General features: G+C 44.7%; 1 protein-coding gene across 4 annotated transcripts in view; it reads left to right on the top strand.

Moving 5' to 3' along the window:
* Positions 1-15585, top strand: part of ADAMTSL3 (ADAMTS like 3) — a 229846-nt gene that overhangs the window by 31458 nt on the left and 182803 nt on the right. For all 4 annotated transcript variants that reach the window (XR_008311388.1, XM_053271888.1, XM_053271889.1 and 1 more), the window contains one exon: positions 13273-13392. Coding sequence is in view for 3 of the 4 variants with exons in the window: in XM_053271888.1 (XP_053127863.1) it covers positions 13273-13392 (120 nt within the window). In the remaining variant the exon portion in view is untranslated. The remainder of the gene's footprint in view (positions 1-13272; positions 13393-15585) is intronic.

Raw genomic sequence — 15585 nt, 5'->3', positions numbered from 1 at the left:
TCCTATGACCTTGGCCATTTAGGGCTTTCGAGGAGGAGATAGCCAGCATGTTAGCTTGACACAGAGAAATGCTAGAATGTACACAAGGATTGGTTTAATAGTCAAATCAATGGCCTCCTTGGCTTGATTCAGCAATGAGGTCCCTACTCTCTTATATGAGAGAGAGAGAACATTTTGCAAATATCTCCAGAAGTGCTCTAGCTCCTATTCCATTTCCATATGGAGTCTTAAGAATATATGCCTCTGCACAATGCATTCCCTTCCCCCGTCTAGAGACTGCAGAGACTCTCAGGGCTGGATTGATAGAGGGCTGGATTGATAGAGGCTTCTGCAAGACCATCTCAGGGCTGGATTGATAGAGGCTTCTGCAAGAACGTGCTGCTAATAATTCTGAGGGGCCTGATTTATGAGAAGGAATTTGCCAATTATTAGGTTACTATATAAATAATATAAAGGTGGTTTCTGTTTGTAGAAGGGCTGAACATATGGCACGGGGAAGACTACAGTTACCTCTGTCTGTCTCACTGAGATTTGGGGGAAAATGTGCATTAATGAAATGGCACTTTCTCTCTCATTTCCAGATGTTAGATGAGGGATTTCCTCCCTTGCTCTGACCAAAGCAATCCACTTAGAGGCAAAATATGTCTCCCTATTTACCGCCCCCCTCCCCTTTTGTGTGTCGCTATAGTGTTTACATCCTCTTGTCAATGCAGCTGAGACAAATGCATCGTAGCCTGTGGTGGGTGGCCCGTGAGCTGCAAACAGGGCAGGTGTTGGGAGTGTGTGGAATGCCTGGACAAAAATTGGAGCAGCTCCACAGCTGCGCACAGCCGTAACACTCACAGTTTGATGGCTGACAAATTAAGAGTGGGAGGAGAGCTGGTCTTGTGGCAGCAAGTGTGAATTGTCCCCTTTGCTAAGCAGAGCTTACATTTGAATGGGAGGCTACATGTGAGCACTGTCGGATATTCCCCTTAAGGGATGGGGCTGCTCTGGGAAGAACACTTGCCTGCTTGCAGGCAGAAGGCCCCGGTTCAGTCCCTGGAAGCATCTCCGGGTAGGGCTGGGAAAGACTCCTGCCTGCAACCTTGGAGAAGCTGTTCTGGAGACCACTGCAGGCTGTGATTGAGGAGGTCTCATCACGGGCTGGGCTCTCATCCCAGGGGACGAAAGTTGCACTTGGCTTGGGGTTTTCCTGCACTCTCGAACTTTGTGCCCTTAGGCATAATGCCAAATCACAGTGTAAGGCTTTAAGCTTGAGCAGTTGTGAGCTTCAAGTCTATGCGCTCTTCCTTACTCTTTTGCACACCCAAGAGGATGGGGCTCAGTGGCAGAACATTTGCTCTGTGTGTACAAGGCCCCAGGTTCAATCTCTGGCATCTCAAGGTAGGGCTGGGAAAGACTCTTGTCTCAAACTCCTGAGAGCCAGTTCAGTCCATATAGACAGTACTAAACTAGATGGAGAAATGTTCTGACTCTCTATAAGGTGGCTTGCTGTATTCTATATTTAAGATGAAAGCTGCCAGTTGCCATTTTCCATTATGCCCCAATTCACAAAACTGGTTGGACAAACGATCAAACCACAGTTTGATCTCTGTTTGTCAAAACCATGGTTTGCAGGTTTTCCATATGTGGACATCATGGGAAACTGTGTTTCGGTCGGCAGCTTTAAAATGTCTTGTCCTCGTGTATGAATGAGGACAGGAAGGGAGGAATGCACAAGCCCTGAAGTGAATGCCTGCTCAGCCTTACAACATTGAACCATGGTTTAGCATTGCATCTGAACCAGGTCTTTGTGTCTGAAAAAGTTTGAGGTGTCTGAAACTAATAGGTGTTGCTATTTTAATCCCCCCCCCCCAAGAGTAGGCTTCCAAGCTCAGACTATTAAGAAAGGAGTGTTTCACGTCAGCCTTGTAAATAAAATACTGACTCCACCTAACATAATGTTAGAAGCAGCTTAGATGAAGGAAGGAAACGTAGAACTTGAGAGCTCATATTTCTTCTGGAAATGTGAATCCGAGATGGGGTTAAGGCAGATTTCAAAAAAACAAACTGTATTTGGCTAAGCACTGCTTCATAGTATATTTAGCATAGATTTATAATCCTACAGTCGAACTGTATCAAAAGAGCACAATTAGTCGCTGATAAATATCCAAAATGCTTAATCACTAGGATAATTGTCTTTTAAAACACAGAGAAAGAAAAACCCACAAGGGTTCAGGTTTATTTGAACTGCAGCCTGCCGTATATGTCTTGCCAAAGAAAATGTGTTTATGTTTAATCAGGAGAATTTTAGAGGGGTGGGGAAAGGGCTTGTGTAGAAGCCTGGAACAATGTCAGCTCCATATTTTTGAGAACCAAATGACCTGGATTGTGTCTCTCCCTTCTGCCATTTTAACTTGTAAATTTTTCCTCTCTCTTCCCCACCCGAGTGGTGTCGGAGACTTTATTTTATGGGGAGTGGGGGAGTCAACGCTGAGGTGGTTTTTCTTTTTCCTCCAGCATGGTTGCTGTAGCTCAGAGGTAGAGCATCCTACTGTGCGTGTTGAAGGTCCCAGGTTCAGACCCTGGCAGCAGCTCCAGGTAGGCCTGGGAAAGACTCTTGCCTGAAACCTTAGAGAGCCACTGCCAGTCCGTGTAGACCAGGGTGGGCAAACTTGGCCCTCCAGCTGTTGTTGAACTACAACTCCCATCATCCGCAGCCACAATGGAGGGCCGGGTTTGCCCACACCTGGTGTGTAGACAGTTCTGAGCTAGATGGTCTGAGGCGGTGTAAGGCAGCTTCCTGTGTTGCTGCTAACTGAGCAAAGAGGCACCTTTTAAAAGTGGTGGTTCTCTTTATTGAGCAGGGGGAGAGCAACTGGCCCTATCTGTCCCCAGCACAGCATCCCTCCAGTGGCTGTTGCTGGTGTCTGCCTTATGTTTCTTTTTTAAAGATTGTGAGCCCTTTGGGGACAGGGAGACATATACGTATATGTAAATGACTTTGGGAACTTTTGTTACAAAGTGGTATATAAATATCCACCATTTCCCTAGCTCTGCTCTGTGTATTATGATTATGGAACTCTGCCCCTGTTCACCCATTACTGTTGCGGTCCTTTTGGTGGGTTCAGTAATATACCCTAGGGTATTGTGATATAACATGTGTGTTATATGTTCTATTCTATTTCCTTGTTGTGCTGGTCATAGACTGTAAGAAACCTTGAACTTTAACTTGAACTGTTGCGGTCACTTGAAGGTTATAGCTACAAGTGATACTTGCATGTCCAACATCTCAGGTGGGATGTTCACATCTTCTAGATCAGGAGTTCCCAATGCTGGGTCCATAGATGTTGTTGGTCTACAACCCCACCACCACCCCCTGCAACAGCAGCCATTGGTTATTGTGGCAGGGGATGATGGGAGCTGCAGTCTGTGAACATCTGGAGAACCAAGGTTGGGCACCCGTGCTCTAAAGCCATATCTGTTCACGTCTTATCTGAGGGCCAAACTAGATATGCTGTGTTGATTCTGTGACTGGAATGCCCAACATCCTTGTCTGTCTGACAGCCATAGGAACATAGAAAGCTGCCTTCTACTGAGTCAGACCATTGGTCCATCTCGCTCAGTATTGCCTACGCAGGCTGGCAGCGGCTTCTCCAAGGTTGCAGGCAGGAATTTCTCTCAGCCCTGTCTTGGAGATGCTGCCAGGGAGGGAACATGGAACCTTCTGCTCTTCAAAGAGCAGCTCCATCCCCTAAGGGGAATATCTTACAGTGCTCACACATCAAGTCTCCCATTCATATGCAATCCTTGTCAAACAACAGGTGCATTCACAGTTTCACCCAGAAATATTGACTTTCCGTGGGGGAGTAAACATTACTTGTCTTCAGCCCTCAGTTATTGTAAGAATTACTGTTGTGCACGTCCATGTCACGTGTCTCCAGATTGGATGAATACATGCCCAGAGCAGTAACACATGCAGGGGCAACAGGAAGACCCCTCAGAGGCCGGCAATTCCACCGTGTCTTATGACTTGGGAATGACTGAATGCTGCAGTGGTGATGCCCAATGAGGAGCCAGGACAAAATTCCCTGGCTTTGTGTAGGCTGGTTGGAAAGAGGGAGGCCAGAGCAGGTAATCAGGCAGAGGTCCTGTAGGAAGCCTATAGGTGGGTATTTAGTGCTCGTGGGATAATGTAACTTATTTCTAGTGGCACATGGTGGGGCATTCCTCCTGAGTTAGGAGGCTCTCCTTACCCAAATGAGCCAACCGCAGAGACCGACAAAAATTAACTGTGATGGATTTTTAATTTAATGATGTAGCTTTTATTTTACTGCAATTTATAGTATGGCCTGATGCTCTGGTTTGTGGCCCTGGTCTGTCTATTCATGGTCCCGTATAGACTGTTTTATATATCTCTTTGTTTTTCAATGTGGATTTAGGAATCTGAATGGAGGTCTCCACTCTAAATACCTTGGCCAAATACTTTGGATGGAAAGCCAAACTTTGGGTTCTGAACAGGCTTTGACTGAAATCCACAGACCACTTAAACTGGCATTCCGGCTTACCCATTAGCCGTTGGTTTTAATGGGATTAAGACTGCAGTTCTAAAGCCCACAGAATGCACTCAGTCTAGGAAAAGGCCCACTGAAGTCAAAAGAGCTGGTCAAGCAATTAGCAGTTTAAAGAATGCAACCCCATTGCTGCTTGCATCTCTGTGTATAAACTTGCTTAATTGCTAGGACTCTGATTTGAAGTGGTTTTAGAGTTGCATTCTTCCACCTCCTGTAGACTTGCACAGAATTAAGCTGGGGTAGTGATTAGGATGCTATTTTAAATGGTGTTCGAGTTGTGCACCATTTAAAATTAGGAACATAGGCAGCTGCCATATACCAAGTCTGAACATAGGTCCATCTAGCTCAGTATTGTCTACCCAGACTGGCAGCGGCTTCTCCAAGGTTGCAGGCAGGAATCTCTCTCAGCCCTATCTTGGAGATGCTGCCAGGGAGGGAACTTGGAACCTTCTACATGCAAGCCTGCTTCCCAGAGCAACTCCATCCCCTAGTGGGAATATCTTACAGTGCTCACATACAGACAGACTCCCATTCAAATGCAAACCAGGGTGGACTGTGCTTAGCAAAGGGGACAATTTATGCTTGCTACCACAAGACCAGCTCTCCTCCTCTGGAGAGGCTGTTGGAGCAAGTGCAAATTCCTTAGACGTTGGCTTGTTGTTTATGACTGTTTATGTTTATGTGTTCTGCTGACTCCTCCTAGCTCAATATTGTCCATCTAGCTCACCGTTGTCTACACAGATTGATAGTGGGTCTCTAGGACAGCTCAACAAATCACAGGTGCCTGGGAACCATGGCACCTAGACGTTTAATGGAGGCCCCCAGACTAGGATACTCAGGGGTATAGTTATTGAAGAAAATCTTTATTTGTCCCAGGTAGCCCTGTTTCTGTCTAAGCATGTTACTTGAAGAGAAGCCAACTTACCTCCACAATGTCCATAACTAAGTCCAGAAATTTAGTCCAGTGAAGTGTCCATTGTCTGGCTTTTAAATTTTTCGGCTGCCTCCTAAAGCCAAACTAAATTCCTCAAGTTCTGCTCAAGGAGGAGAGCTGGTTGAAAGGAGGAGAGCTGGTCAGTGTTTCCTCTAATTATTATCATCAGGCTCCTGATCTATTGAAATAAGTTTTTGTTATTGATGCTTTTAGCTAAATGTTCCTCACTCTCTCTTTCCGCCTCCCTTATTGCTACTTGTATTTCTTTTGCCATAGTTTCTATTCCTTTCTGTTCTTTTCATTTGGGCAGGCCTTCCAATTTCTGAGGGAAGCTTTCTTCCCCTTTATAGCTTCCTTGACATTACCTGTTGGCCATGCAAACAAACCCCTGTTCCTAGTTTTTTCCTCCTGTGCCTAGCTTTGAGGGGATGGGACAATTTATACGAGGAATTGGCACAGAGGCAAACTGGGGCCTCTGCTCCATGCCCCCAACCCACATTGCCCCCCCGCCATGGCCGCTGGTTGGGAAAGAATCAAGTCAAACTCCAGTCCTTAGTCCATGGCGTAATAGCAGCTCCCCAATTATCTCTGCCTGCTGCCACTTTTCAATGCAGTGGCTGGCAATCAAGTATGACAGCAGCTCCTAGCATCCTTTGTGTTGGAATTCTTGAAAATGCAAAACTGACTTCTGTTTAGTGGCTCTGTTTATCCCCTCAGGCAGGAAGTGTGCTCTGTCAGCCTGTCAGACCTTCCCCCTCCCGGCATTTTGTGTGTCAAGAATCCATCAAGACCCATGCTCTGTAGCGGTATATGACTGGACTTGCAATACATATTAATCTGACAAACGTGTATTCGCAAGTCAATAGGAAAGTAGTTCTCTCCTTTTTAATGTATTTCTCATTCTTAACTTATTTGATACTTATATGCGTTTGGCAAGGGACAAGGATTTCATTGTGCAAACATACTGCTTGCTCCACCAGCAGTGAACTGGTTAAACTTTGCCTTGTAGGCAATAGAATTTCTTACCTCCAAAACTGTCAGTTATTGTGCATAAAGGCCTCTGTTCGCTATCATGCTACAAAGATAACCATGAAGTAAACAAAAGTCTTTTTTTTTTTTTGCCCCCTCCCCTGAATTATTCTGGAATAATCTGCCTGCCCCTTAAAGTTCTTAGTGTTCATTTTGAAAAAGTCTGGAGTTCTTTGACTTATGGGGATAAAAGGATAAATGTGCAGGCAATGCTCTACCTAATTGCTCACTAAAATAAGTAAATTAGTTTTCTGGCTACTGATCATGGAGACAGTACTTGGACATGTTAGTTTTACTAGCACTCAGCAATGGGTAGTTAGCTTTCAGTTTCCCATTTATCCCCCTCCTTATTTTGGACTATGGGCCTGTTTGTTCTTTGGGTATGTGTGAATGCAGACACTCTGTCGGTGACCTATTTTAACCCTGTAGCATCCCCTTCATCTTAAGCATTTATTTATCAGCTTGGTAAACTGCTGCAGCAACATCCACCCACTAGTTTGATTGCCCTTTCATCTAATATTTGAATGAAAGTTAGGCAAGAAACTGAGGCACCTCCAAATACCCAGAGGACAAAAAGAAAAATATTAAATGTCTATTCTGAAGTTTTGCCAAGTTGTCTTTGAAGTTTGCCAGGTAAACATCTGCAGGTACAAGACGAGGGAGGTTGGTAAAATCCTTGCTTGATGCTGGATACCCCCAAGAGGGCGCCTGAAAGGGATTTGTAGAACCCTCCTGAACAATTTTGCTAGTCTTGCTGAGACTCTTTTTGATCCTTCCAAAATTCCTTCAAAGTTCCTGTTGGGGCTTCTGCATGAACAGAAATTTCCAGATCCCCCTTGGAAATCTGTGACTACACAAAAGTTCAAGTGTTCAGTGAGTTCCCCTCTAATTTCTTCAAGCTAGCTTCCCGACTTCTTAACCCTCTTTCAGGTTAAATCCTAAAGCTGTTATTTTGACTCTTAAAATTTCAGATTAAAAGACATCCTCTAGTTGTTGATATATAAATATGAAACAATTACGGGTTAGTCATCCGGAGAAATTGAATGATGGCATGTTGCGAAACACTGATGAACTTTGGAAAACCTTTTCTCTCTGAACAATGGCAATGACTTGAAATGTATCTGTATATGCGGGTGTAATCGGGCAACTATAAATTACAGTAATATTTTAAGACTCCTGGTAGTATCCTTTGCAAATTTTACTTGAAACTAAGCTCTCCTAGTTTGATGCCCTTGATTCAAAGGAAAGTCTGTATGGGGTTTCAGCCTTAAGCTATTTATTTCAATAGTTTGATAGGATGTGATAAAAATGCTGATGGTACCATACTGATTTGCAGTGTGAGCTGGAAAATGCAGAATTCAGATTTTACCTCTGCTACAAAGGTAGTAACCTTGTCAAGTCAGATCATTGGTCCATCTAGCTCAGTGGCTCTCCAGAGTTTCAGGCAGGATTCTTCCCCAGCCCTACCTGGGACTTTTACACACAGCAGGCTTTACCAGGGGTTCACTGGGAGGCTTTACTGCAAACTCGAAGTTGTCCCAAAAAACCGACACAAATAGTGGATTTTTTTTTTTACCCTGGGTATAAATCAGGCTACACTCTTAATGCTCAGTGAAGAAGCTGAATAGTGTGTGAACTGCTCCCCGATAACTTGCAGGGACTTCAGGGTAAATCTGGCCAATATTTGGACGCACACCCTCCATTCTGGAGGAGACATGAGTTAAAGGGCTTTAAAAGCCCCTTGTGAAAAACTTCCTGGAGATGCTGCCAGGGATTGAACCTGGGACCTTCTGCGAGCAAAGCAAAGGAACATAGGAAGCTGCCATATACTGAGTCAGACTATTGGTCTATCTAGAGATCTGGTCTTGTAGTAGCAAGCATGACTTGTCCCCTGCCTGCAACCTTGGAGAAGCAGCTGCCAGTCTGTGAAGACAATATTTTGACCAAACAATGTGTTACATCTGTTGACTACAAACGTTTTTATATTTCCTGTGACTAACTTGAATTTGAATGGGAGACTACATGTGAGCACTGTAAGATATTCCTCTTACGAGATGGAGCCACTATGGGAAAAGCATCTAGGTTTTATTTATTTTATTTATATTTATTATTTGTTAAATTTATATACTTCCTTTCATTAAGAACAATCCCAAGGCAGTTTACAAAAGTAAAAAAAAATACAGTAAAAATGACAATAAAAATATTAAGCTAAAAATATAAAACAAATCTAATTTAAAATCTATAAAATACTAACATCAATACAATTCAAACAGGTTCCAAGTTCCCTCCCTGGCGGCATCTCCAAGATAGGGCTGAGAGAGACTCATGCCTGCAACCTTGGAGAAGCCACTGCCAGTCTGTGAAGACAATACTGAGCTAGATGGACCAATGGTCTGACTCAGTATGTGGCAGCTGCCTATGTTCCTGTGATCGCCTTCTACTTAAGTGGAGAGTTGCAGGTCTGGTCACTTAACAAATTGTTCAATGCAGCAGCATCTGAGACCTTATATAAATCTCCTCCTGGGTCATTTCGGGTTGGTGAGTAGAGCAGCCAAGCAGAACTCTGTGGGTGGAGTGAGGGAATCCACTGGAGGGATGAGGCTGGCTGCATCCCTGGAAGGGATGATCCTTCATAAATAAGCCTGCATGTTCAGAATGTCTCCCCCCGGGGTGTGGATGGGCTTAAAAAGTGCTGAACTAGGACTGAAATAATTTTCTGCTGGTTCTGATTCCTCCCCCACAAGTGGCACTCAGTTCTTGTTTGCTTCATCTTTCTTTGCAGCAAATCTCTTTGCGAATATCGGATTTGTCTTGGTTATAGCAATGCCACTCCCCCCCCCCCCAGCATGGGGCGATGACCCCATGACTTTAGCAGCTGCATAGGAGAAATCGACAGCAGGTGAAGTTTTTTCAAGGTGATGGCAGTACATAGCAACGTAGGAAGCTGCCATATACTGAGTCAGACCATTGGTCCATCTAGCTCAGTATTGTCTACACAGACTGGCAGCGGCTTCTCCGAGGTTGCAAGCAGGAGTCTCTCTCAGCCCTATCTTGGAGATGCTGCCAGGGAGGGAACTTGGAACCTTCTGCTCTTCCCAGAGCGGCTCCATCCTCTGAGGGGAAGATCATGCAGTGCTCACACTTCTAGTCTCCCTTTCATATGCAACCAGGGTGGACCCTGCTTAGCTAAGGAGAAAAGTCATGCTTGCTACCACAGTAGCTTTGCCTGTTGGTTTTGTTCTGACCTAGAGCTTACAGGGGCAACTCTAGAACAACTAGTTTGAGGATGCAGTGATATCCCTCTCCCTCATTTTTATTGTTCACTTTATGCTCGTAATTAATAGCGTGGGTTTTTTTTGCTTTAGTAAAACTGGTTCACTTGCCTCAAATCCTAAATTCCTGCCTCCCTCAAGCATGTGACCTTAGCATTTCATGCTCTTTGAATTTCACTTTGTTTCTTTTTACTGCAGTCCATCCTTCAAAGTTGGATTGACAATGTGTATCCTGTTGTGGTGCCACATCAGTAAATGTTATGCAAATATTCCTGTTTCTGCTCCTTCAGTTACTAACAATGCTTTTAAAAGCCACAATATTACCCCATGTGGGACTCTACCAGTTGCTTCTCTGTGGTTTTGTCTTTCATCACTGCTGTTAGTCTTTCTTTCTTTCCACCGAGCTCTGCTCCTCAGCTCCCGCTATCTCTGTTAATGTCCATCTTGTCTGTTTCTCATGCTGTAATATTCTTTGCAGAAACCCACACTGAGTACATTAAATTCTTTTCTCCAGCCCAACACTTAATACCTTCTTGTTTGTGTTTACTATGGAGTTTTAGGACGAATAAATTTAAACATTGTTTAACATAGGATGTAACATTTTAAAAGTGGCGGATATCAGTTGGCCCTTTCACTGTCCAGAGTACCGTATTTTTGCAAATGTACATGTGTACATTCCCCTCTCCCACCCTGTCCTGGGACAAGCTCCTAAATGGTTTTGCAGATGTTCATCTTGAACCAGGGACAAGTCAGCTGTGGTGGGTACCCATTGGTTAGCGTCCATGAGGTCACCACCCCTTCTTTCCTAATCGCTAGAATAGTTTTGCAACTGATTTTTAAAAGTGTTCAATCTTTTTCCTAAGGTAAAAACTGAACACACACATACCTTAAAAAAAAATAAAACTTGGATAGCCCACTAGCCTGATATATCAGAGGGGCACTGATGCATGGGAAGCAACTCCACTGATCTAGGGTTCATTGTGCTGGTGTGTATATTTGTATCACCGATTGCAAAGCCAGGTTCTCATTGTGGGTGAAGAACCAGTTGTGACAGCCCATAATATGCGGTGTCTATTTTAGCACTTAGGACTGCTTAAAACAGGCGCAAACATTTTAAAACATGCTTATAAATGCTTCTGGTCTATTTTAACAGGAAGTTGATGTCATCCAGTTATCTCAAGTGAGATCTAAGATAACCTCAGGACGTCATATAATTGTTAAGCATTGGAACGCATCTTAGATGCTAATCTCTGTTTATTGGATTTACTGCTGTGTCTAATTGGTGTCATGCTATTGGATGAGAAATGTGGGGATAAGAGGTTATTGCTTCCTGATAAGAATATTTTTAAGGAAAGCACCCACCAATAACCCCACACAGAAGCAATGCATCATGATCACAAGGAAGAATTCTGTACTCAGATTAAATTAGTGAATGCTGTATGTGAATCTATACTGCTGGGATTCCCAGCCTTGGGTTCTCAGAGCCCATTGTAGCTGGAGATGATGGTGGTGGTAGTCTTACAACTCTCTTTGAACTTGCCCAAATAATATTTCACTCTTGGTAGTGCTGAGTAGGCTATTATGATTATAAAATTCAATCTTTGCTCTCTCTTCCCAAATTTTATTGGGTGCTTTATAATATCCAGGGTAGTAAAGATTGCAAAACTCTTTCCATTCTAGCATTTTAACCTCTTAGGTTGAAATTTTCCATACTTCTGGACTGAATTCAGGTTGCTGTAACAGACTGCAGCCCAGCCCAGCACCATTAAAACGAACGGGAGTTCTGCCACATTGGCTTCAGTGGGATGTGGATTGCACCCATAGCAAGAAGCCTGTTGTCTTTCTGCCCAGTAACAGATTTCTCATCCTGATGACAGCAAAATTCTGGAGCCTTTCTAGTGTCCTATTTTTCTGCTTTTAAGCAGCAGCATAATTTTATATGAAAAGTTCAGTGCTCCTATTTTAAAATGTGATCTAATGCTAGGAATTGCAAGCAAATTCTCTTGTCCCATATTGTGTACCAGTGTGACACAGTTACGATCCTGAGAAGTATGCTGAGTTTCCGTCCCCTTAACAACTCTGAAGTCTAAAATGGTAGGAGGCATTTCACCCTTGGGTGCAAATGGCATTTTGGGGGCTAAATGGCTGCTTCAAGAAGGGTGATTTTTGGTGGGAAACTGTCACAGAAGTAGAGTATTGAATAGCATCTGTCTCCAGACCATGGTCCCAATCTGGATCATGACCCCACAGGGCTGTTACTTTAGAGCAGGGCTGCTCAACTTTGGCCTGCCTGCAGATGTTGGCCTACAACTCCCATCATCCCTGTCTGTTGGCTACTGTGGCTGGGGATGATGGGAATCGTAGTCCAACAACAGCAGCAGGGCATAAGTTGTGCAGCTGTGCTTTAGAGAAGGGGTAGGCAACCTTGGCTCTCTGGCCATTGTTGAACCACAATTCTCACCATCCTCAGCTACAAAAATTGTGGCTGGGTATGATGGGAGTTGTAGTTCAACAACAATTGGAGAGCCAAGGTCGCCTATCCCTGCTTTAGAATAAAGTAGAGCCCCCATGGCAAGGCTGCACTAACCCGTCTCTCCAACAGTCTTTGGACTACAGTTCCCATCATCCCCAGCCACAGTGGCCAATAGTCAGGGATTATGGGAGTTGCAGGCCAACATCTGCAGGTGGGCCAAAGTTGCACAGCACTGCTCTAAAGTTGCACATGGCCCTGGGGGTCATGATCCAGACCCCACAGCAGAGGAGAGCTGGTAATGTGGTAGCAAGCACAACTTGTCCCCTTACCTAAGCAGGGTCCACCCTGGTTGCATATGAATGGGAGACTAGAAGTGTGAGCACTGTAAGATATTCCCCTCAGGGGATGGAGCCGCTCTGGGAAGAGCATCTAGGCTCCAAGTTCCTTCCCTGGCAGCATCTCCAAGGTAGGGCTGAGCGAGATTCCTGCCTGCAACCTTGGAGAAGCCGCTGCCAGTCTGTGTAGACAATACTGAACTAGATGGACCAAGGGTCTGACTCAGTATACTGCAGCTTCCTATGTTCAGATTGGTACTGCGGTGTGGAACAGATACTATTCAATACTTTACTTCTGTGACAGTTTCCTACCAAAAAATTCCCCTTCCTGAAGCATCCGTTTAACCCCCCAAATGCCATTTGCAACTGAGGGTGAAATACCTCCTACCTCTGGCAACAGCTGGACTGAAATTGTGCTGCCCTGCCCTAGAGGTATGCAGAGACTGTCTGAGAAAATGCTCCAACAGTTTTTGTTGGGAGAATTCCTGAAATTCCTCTTTGAATTTCAGTTTCTCCTTGAATGGAAAAATACTGATTAATGGTTTTTTCCCTGCCACATGCTAAAATAGGGCATATATCTCAGTGCACATAGTTTTGAACGTTTCTCTCTCTGCCCCCACCCCCCAACTCTCTCTTCAGTAGTTGTAATGTGATCTCATTTAATCTGTTACAGACACGGGCAGAGCAATCCCAAGGTGCCTACTTCCTGCCTGAATTTGCACTTTCTCCGCAAGGAAGTTTCTTGGAAGACACCGCAGGCGAACAGTTCCTTACCTACCGCTACGATGATCAGGTTTGTCTGCTGATTATGAAAATGATGGAACTCCACTTCTGTCTTTTCGCAAAGATACTGTGCGCTTCTGGACAGGGAGTCAAACCAAAGCTGAAACCGGACCCATAATACTATGCAAAGAGGGCTCCCCGCCCCTACAGTGAACTAGTACTGAACTCAAACCTAAAAACTCTTGGCTGTCTTGAACCTAACCTGGAGCTGAATGCCTGAAGAAAAAGGGGCAATCATTTCAAAATGAGTGGTCGAATAATTAGGTGCTTGACTTCCATTAGTAAGATTAGTGGCTGACATGACGCACAGTGCAAATCTGCATTGCTCATCAGCCGTTGTCGCTACGCATGTGCTAGCCTGGATGGTGTTGCATAGACAGGCCGTTGTGCAGCTAATTAAAACTGTGCACCTACAGTTAGGTAGTGCTGCTTCTGTTAGAAACGATGGAAGTAGCATTGTAGAAGTGCAGGTGCACAGTTTTAAGTAGCTGCACAACTGTCCACATGAGCAGCACTGTTGAGGCTGACCAGGGGCGTAGCAAGGTTGGAGTGGGCCCAGAGACAAGATTTTAAAATGGGCCCCCCACTCACTGAAGCTCAGCTCATGAAGTAAATAAATCTTAAATGAGGCTGAATAGTAGTAACAAAGCATAGTAAAAGAGAAAGACCTGCTGTTCTGCTTGCTCCAGGTCTTAACACTCACATCCGTTTTGGAGGATGAACACAACACAACTGTAGGAAGCCGGGGTGGGTGCGCATCAGTCATGTGACTTATCTCTGGGGGGTCCCCCAAGGCAGTGGGCCCCCAGACAACTGTCTCCCTTTGCCCTACGATAGTTACGCCCCGAGGCTGACTGGCACATGCACAGCAGGGCTGGCTGGTGGGCAGCGCTGGTGCTGCACCACTTATCCTCTCAGCCACAGTCTTGTTTTCCTGTTTGATGATGATGATGATAAACTTTATTTGTTAGTCGCCCCATAACAAATTGTTCTCTGGGTGACACACAACAACACAGCAGTAAAAAACATCCAGTTAAAACACACAACACAGAGCAAACAGATTACACTAGACATAAAAAAGTACTAAATAAAAACATTTTTTTGTGCTGCACGCAACGTGTGACGTGTGCAGCGTGCATGCATGGTGGCAACGGCCATGCGCGGCGCAACGGGCTCATGTGTGCCGGCAGCTTCTGCTTTTGACAGGCACCGACGGGGCCAGGGGCAGCAGGGAGGAACGTTGCCGCCCCTAAAACTTTGCTTTTAAGTGCAGCGCCGGAGGGGGAAGAGTGGTGGGAGGGGTAAGTACCACCCCCCGCCCTTAAAGCTAGACTCCCCCCAATGCCGGACTGCGCCTCCGGGCTTCCGTGCACATCTCTATTTGGCAGGGGCACCTGGAGCAGGGCCTTTGAAGAATGTATGGTCCACGTTCGTACATATGGGGCAAGGCTCTCTCAGTAACCTGGTCCCAAGCTGTTTGTTCATTCATTCATTCATTCGATTTCTATACCGCCCATCCAAAAATGGCTCAGGGCGGTTTACACAGAAAAATAATAAATAAGATAAGATGGCTCCCTGTCCCCAAAGGGCTCACAAACTAAAAAGAGACATAAGATAGACACCAGCAACAGTCACTGGAGGTACTGTGTTGGGAGTGGATAGGGGGTGGATAGGGCCAGTTACTCTCCCCCTGCACCATGTTAAAAGGTGCCTCTTTGCCAAGTTAGCAGGGTTACAGGTTTTTAAGATTAAAACCAGCCCTTTTAATTGGGCCTGGAAATGGACTGGGTTTGTTACACTATTGACGGTATTTTGGTTATAAAAACTTTCCAAACTTCAAAAATAGTTAAAAAAAAAAAATTCCCCTCCAGTTCAACAGTCATTGGGCAGCAACCAGACAAGCTAGACGTAACTAAGCGCCATTTAAATGAGACAAATTAATCACTAAGTCCCATTAATTTCAATGAGTTTTAGTCATAATTAGCAAGGTCTGGGTGTGGGCTGGCTCACTGTATGTATGTTACAGAGTAACATTGTAAGCAACAAAGCTTGATATTATATTGTATGAAATGTATCTGAACTGGTTTGAAACTCATTTAAGGTGCCTGGACCATTCATTGAACCACTTTTTAGAGAAGTAGCTGCACCAAAAAGTTAAAAACAAACAGACTGATGAATCAGGATCAGAATGGAGCACACATTT

Source organism: Hemicordylus capensis, chromosome 10 (assembly GCF_027244095.1).
Source record: "Hemicordylus capensis ecotype Gifberg chromosome 10, rHemCap1.1.pri, whole genome shotgun sequence".
NCBI lineage: Eukaryota > Metazoa > Chordata > Lepidosauria > Squamata > Cordylidae > Hemicordylus > Hemicordylus capensis.
The sequence above is the reverse complement of the archived record's forward strand: the minus strand, read 5'-3'. Positions and strand labels throughout refer to the sequence as shown.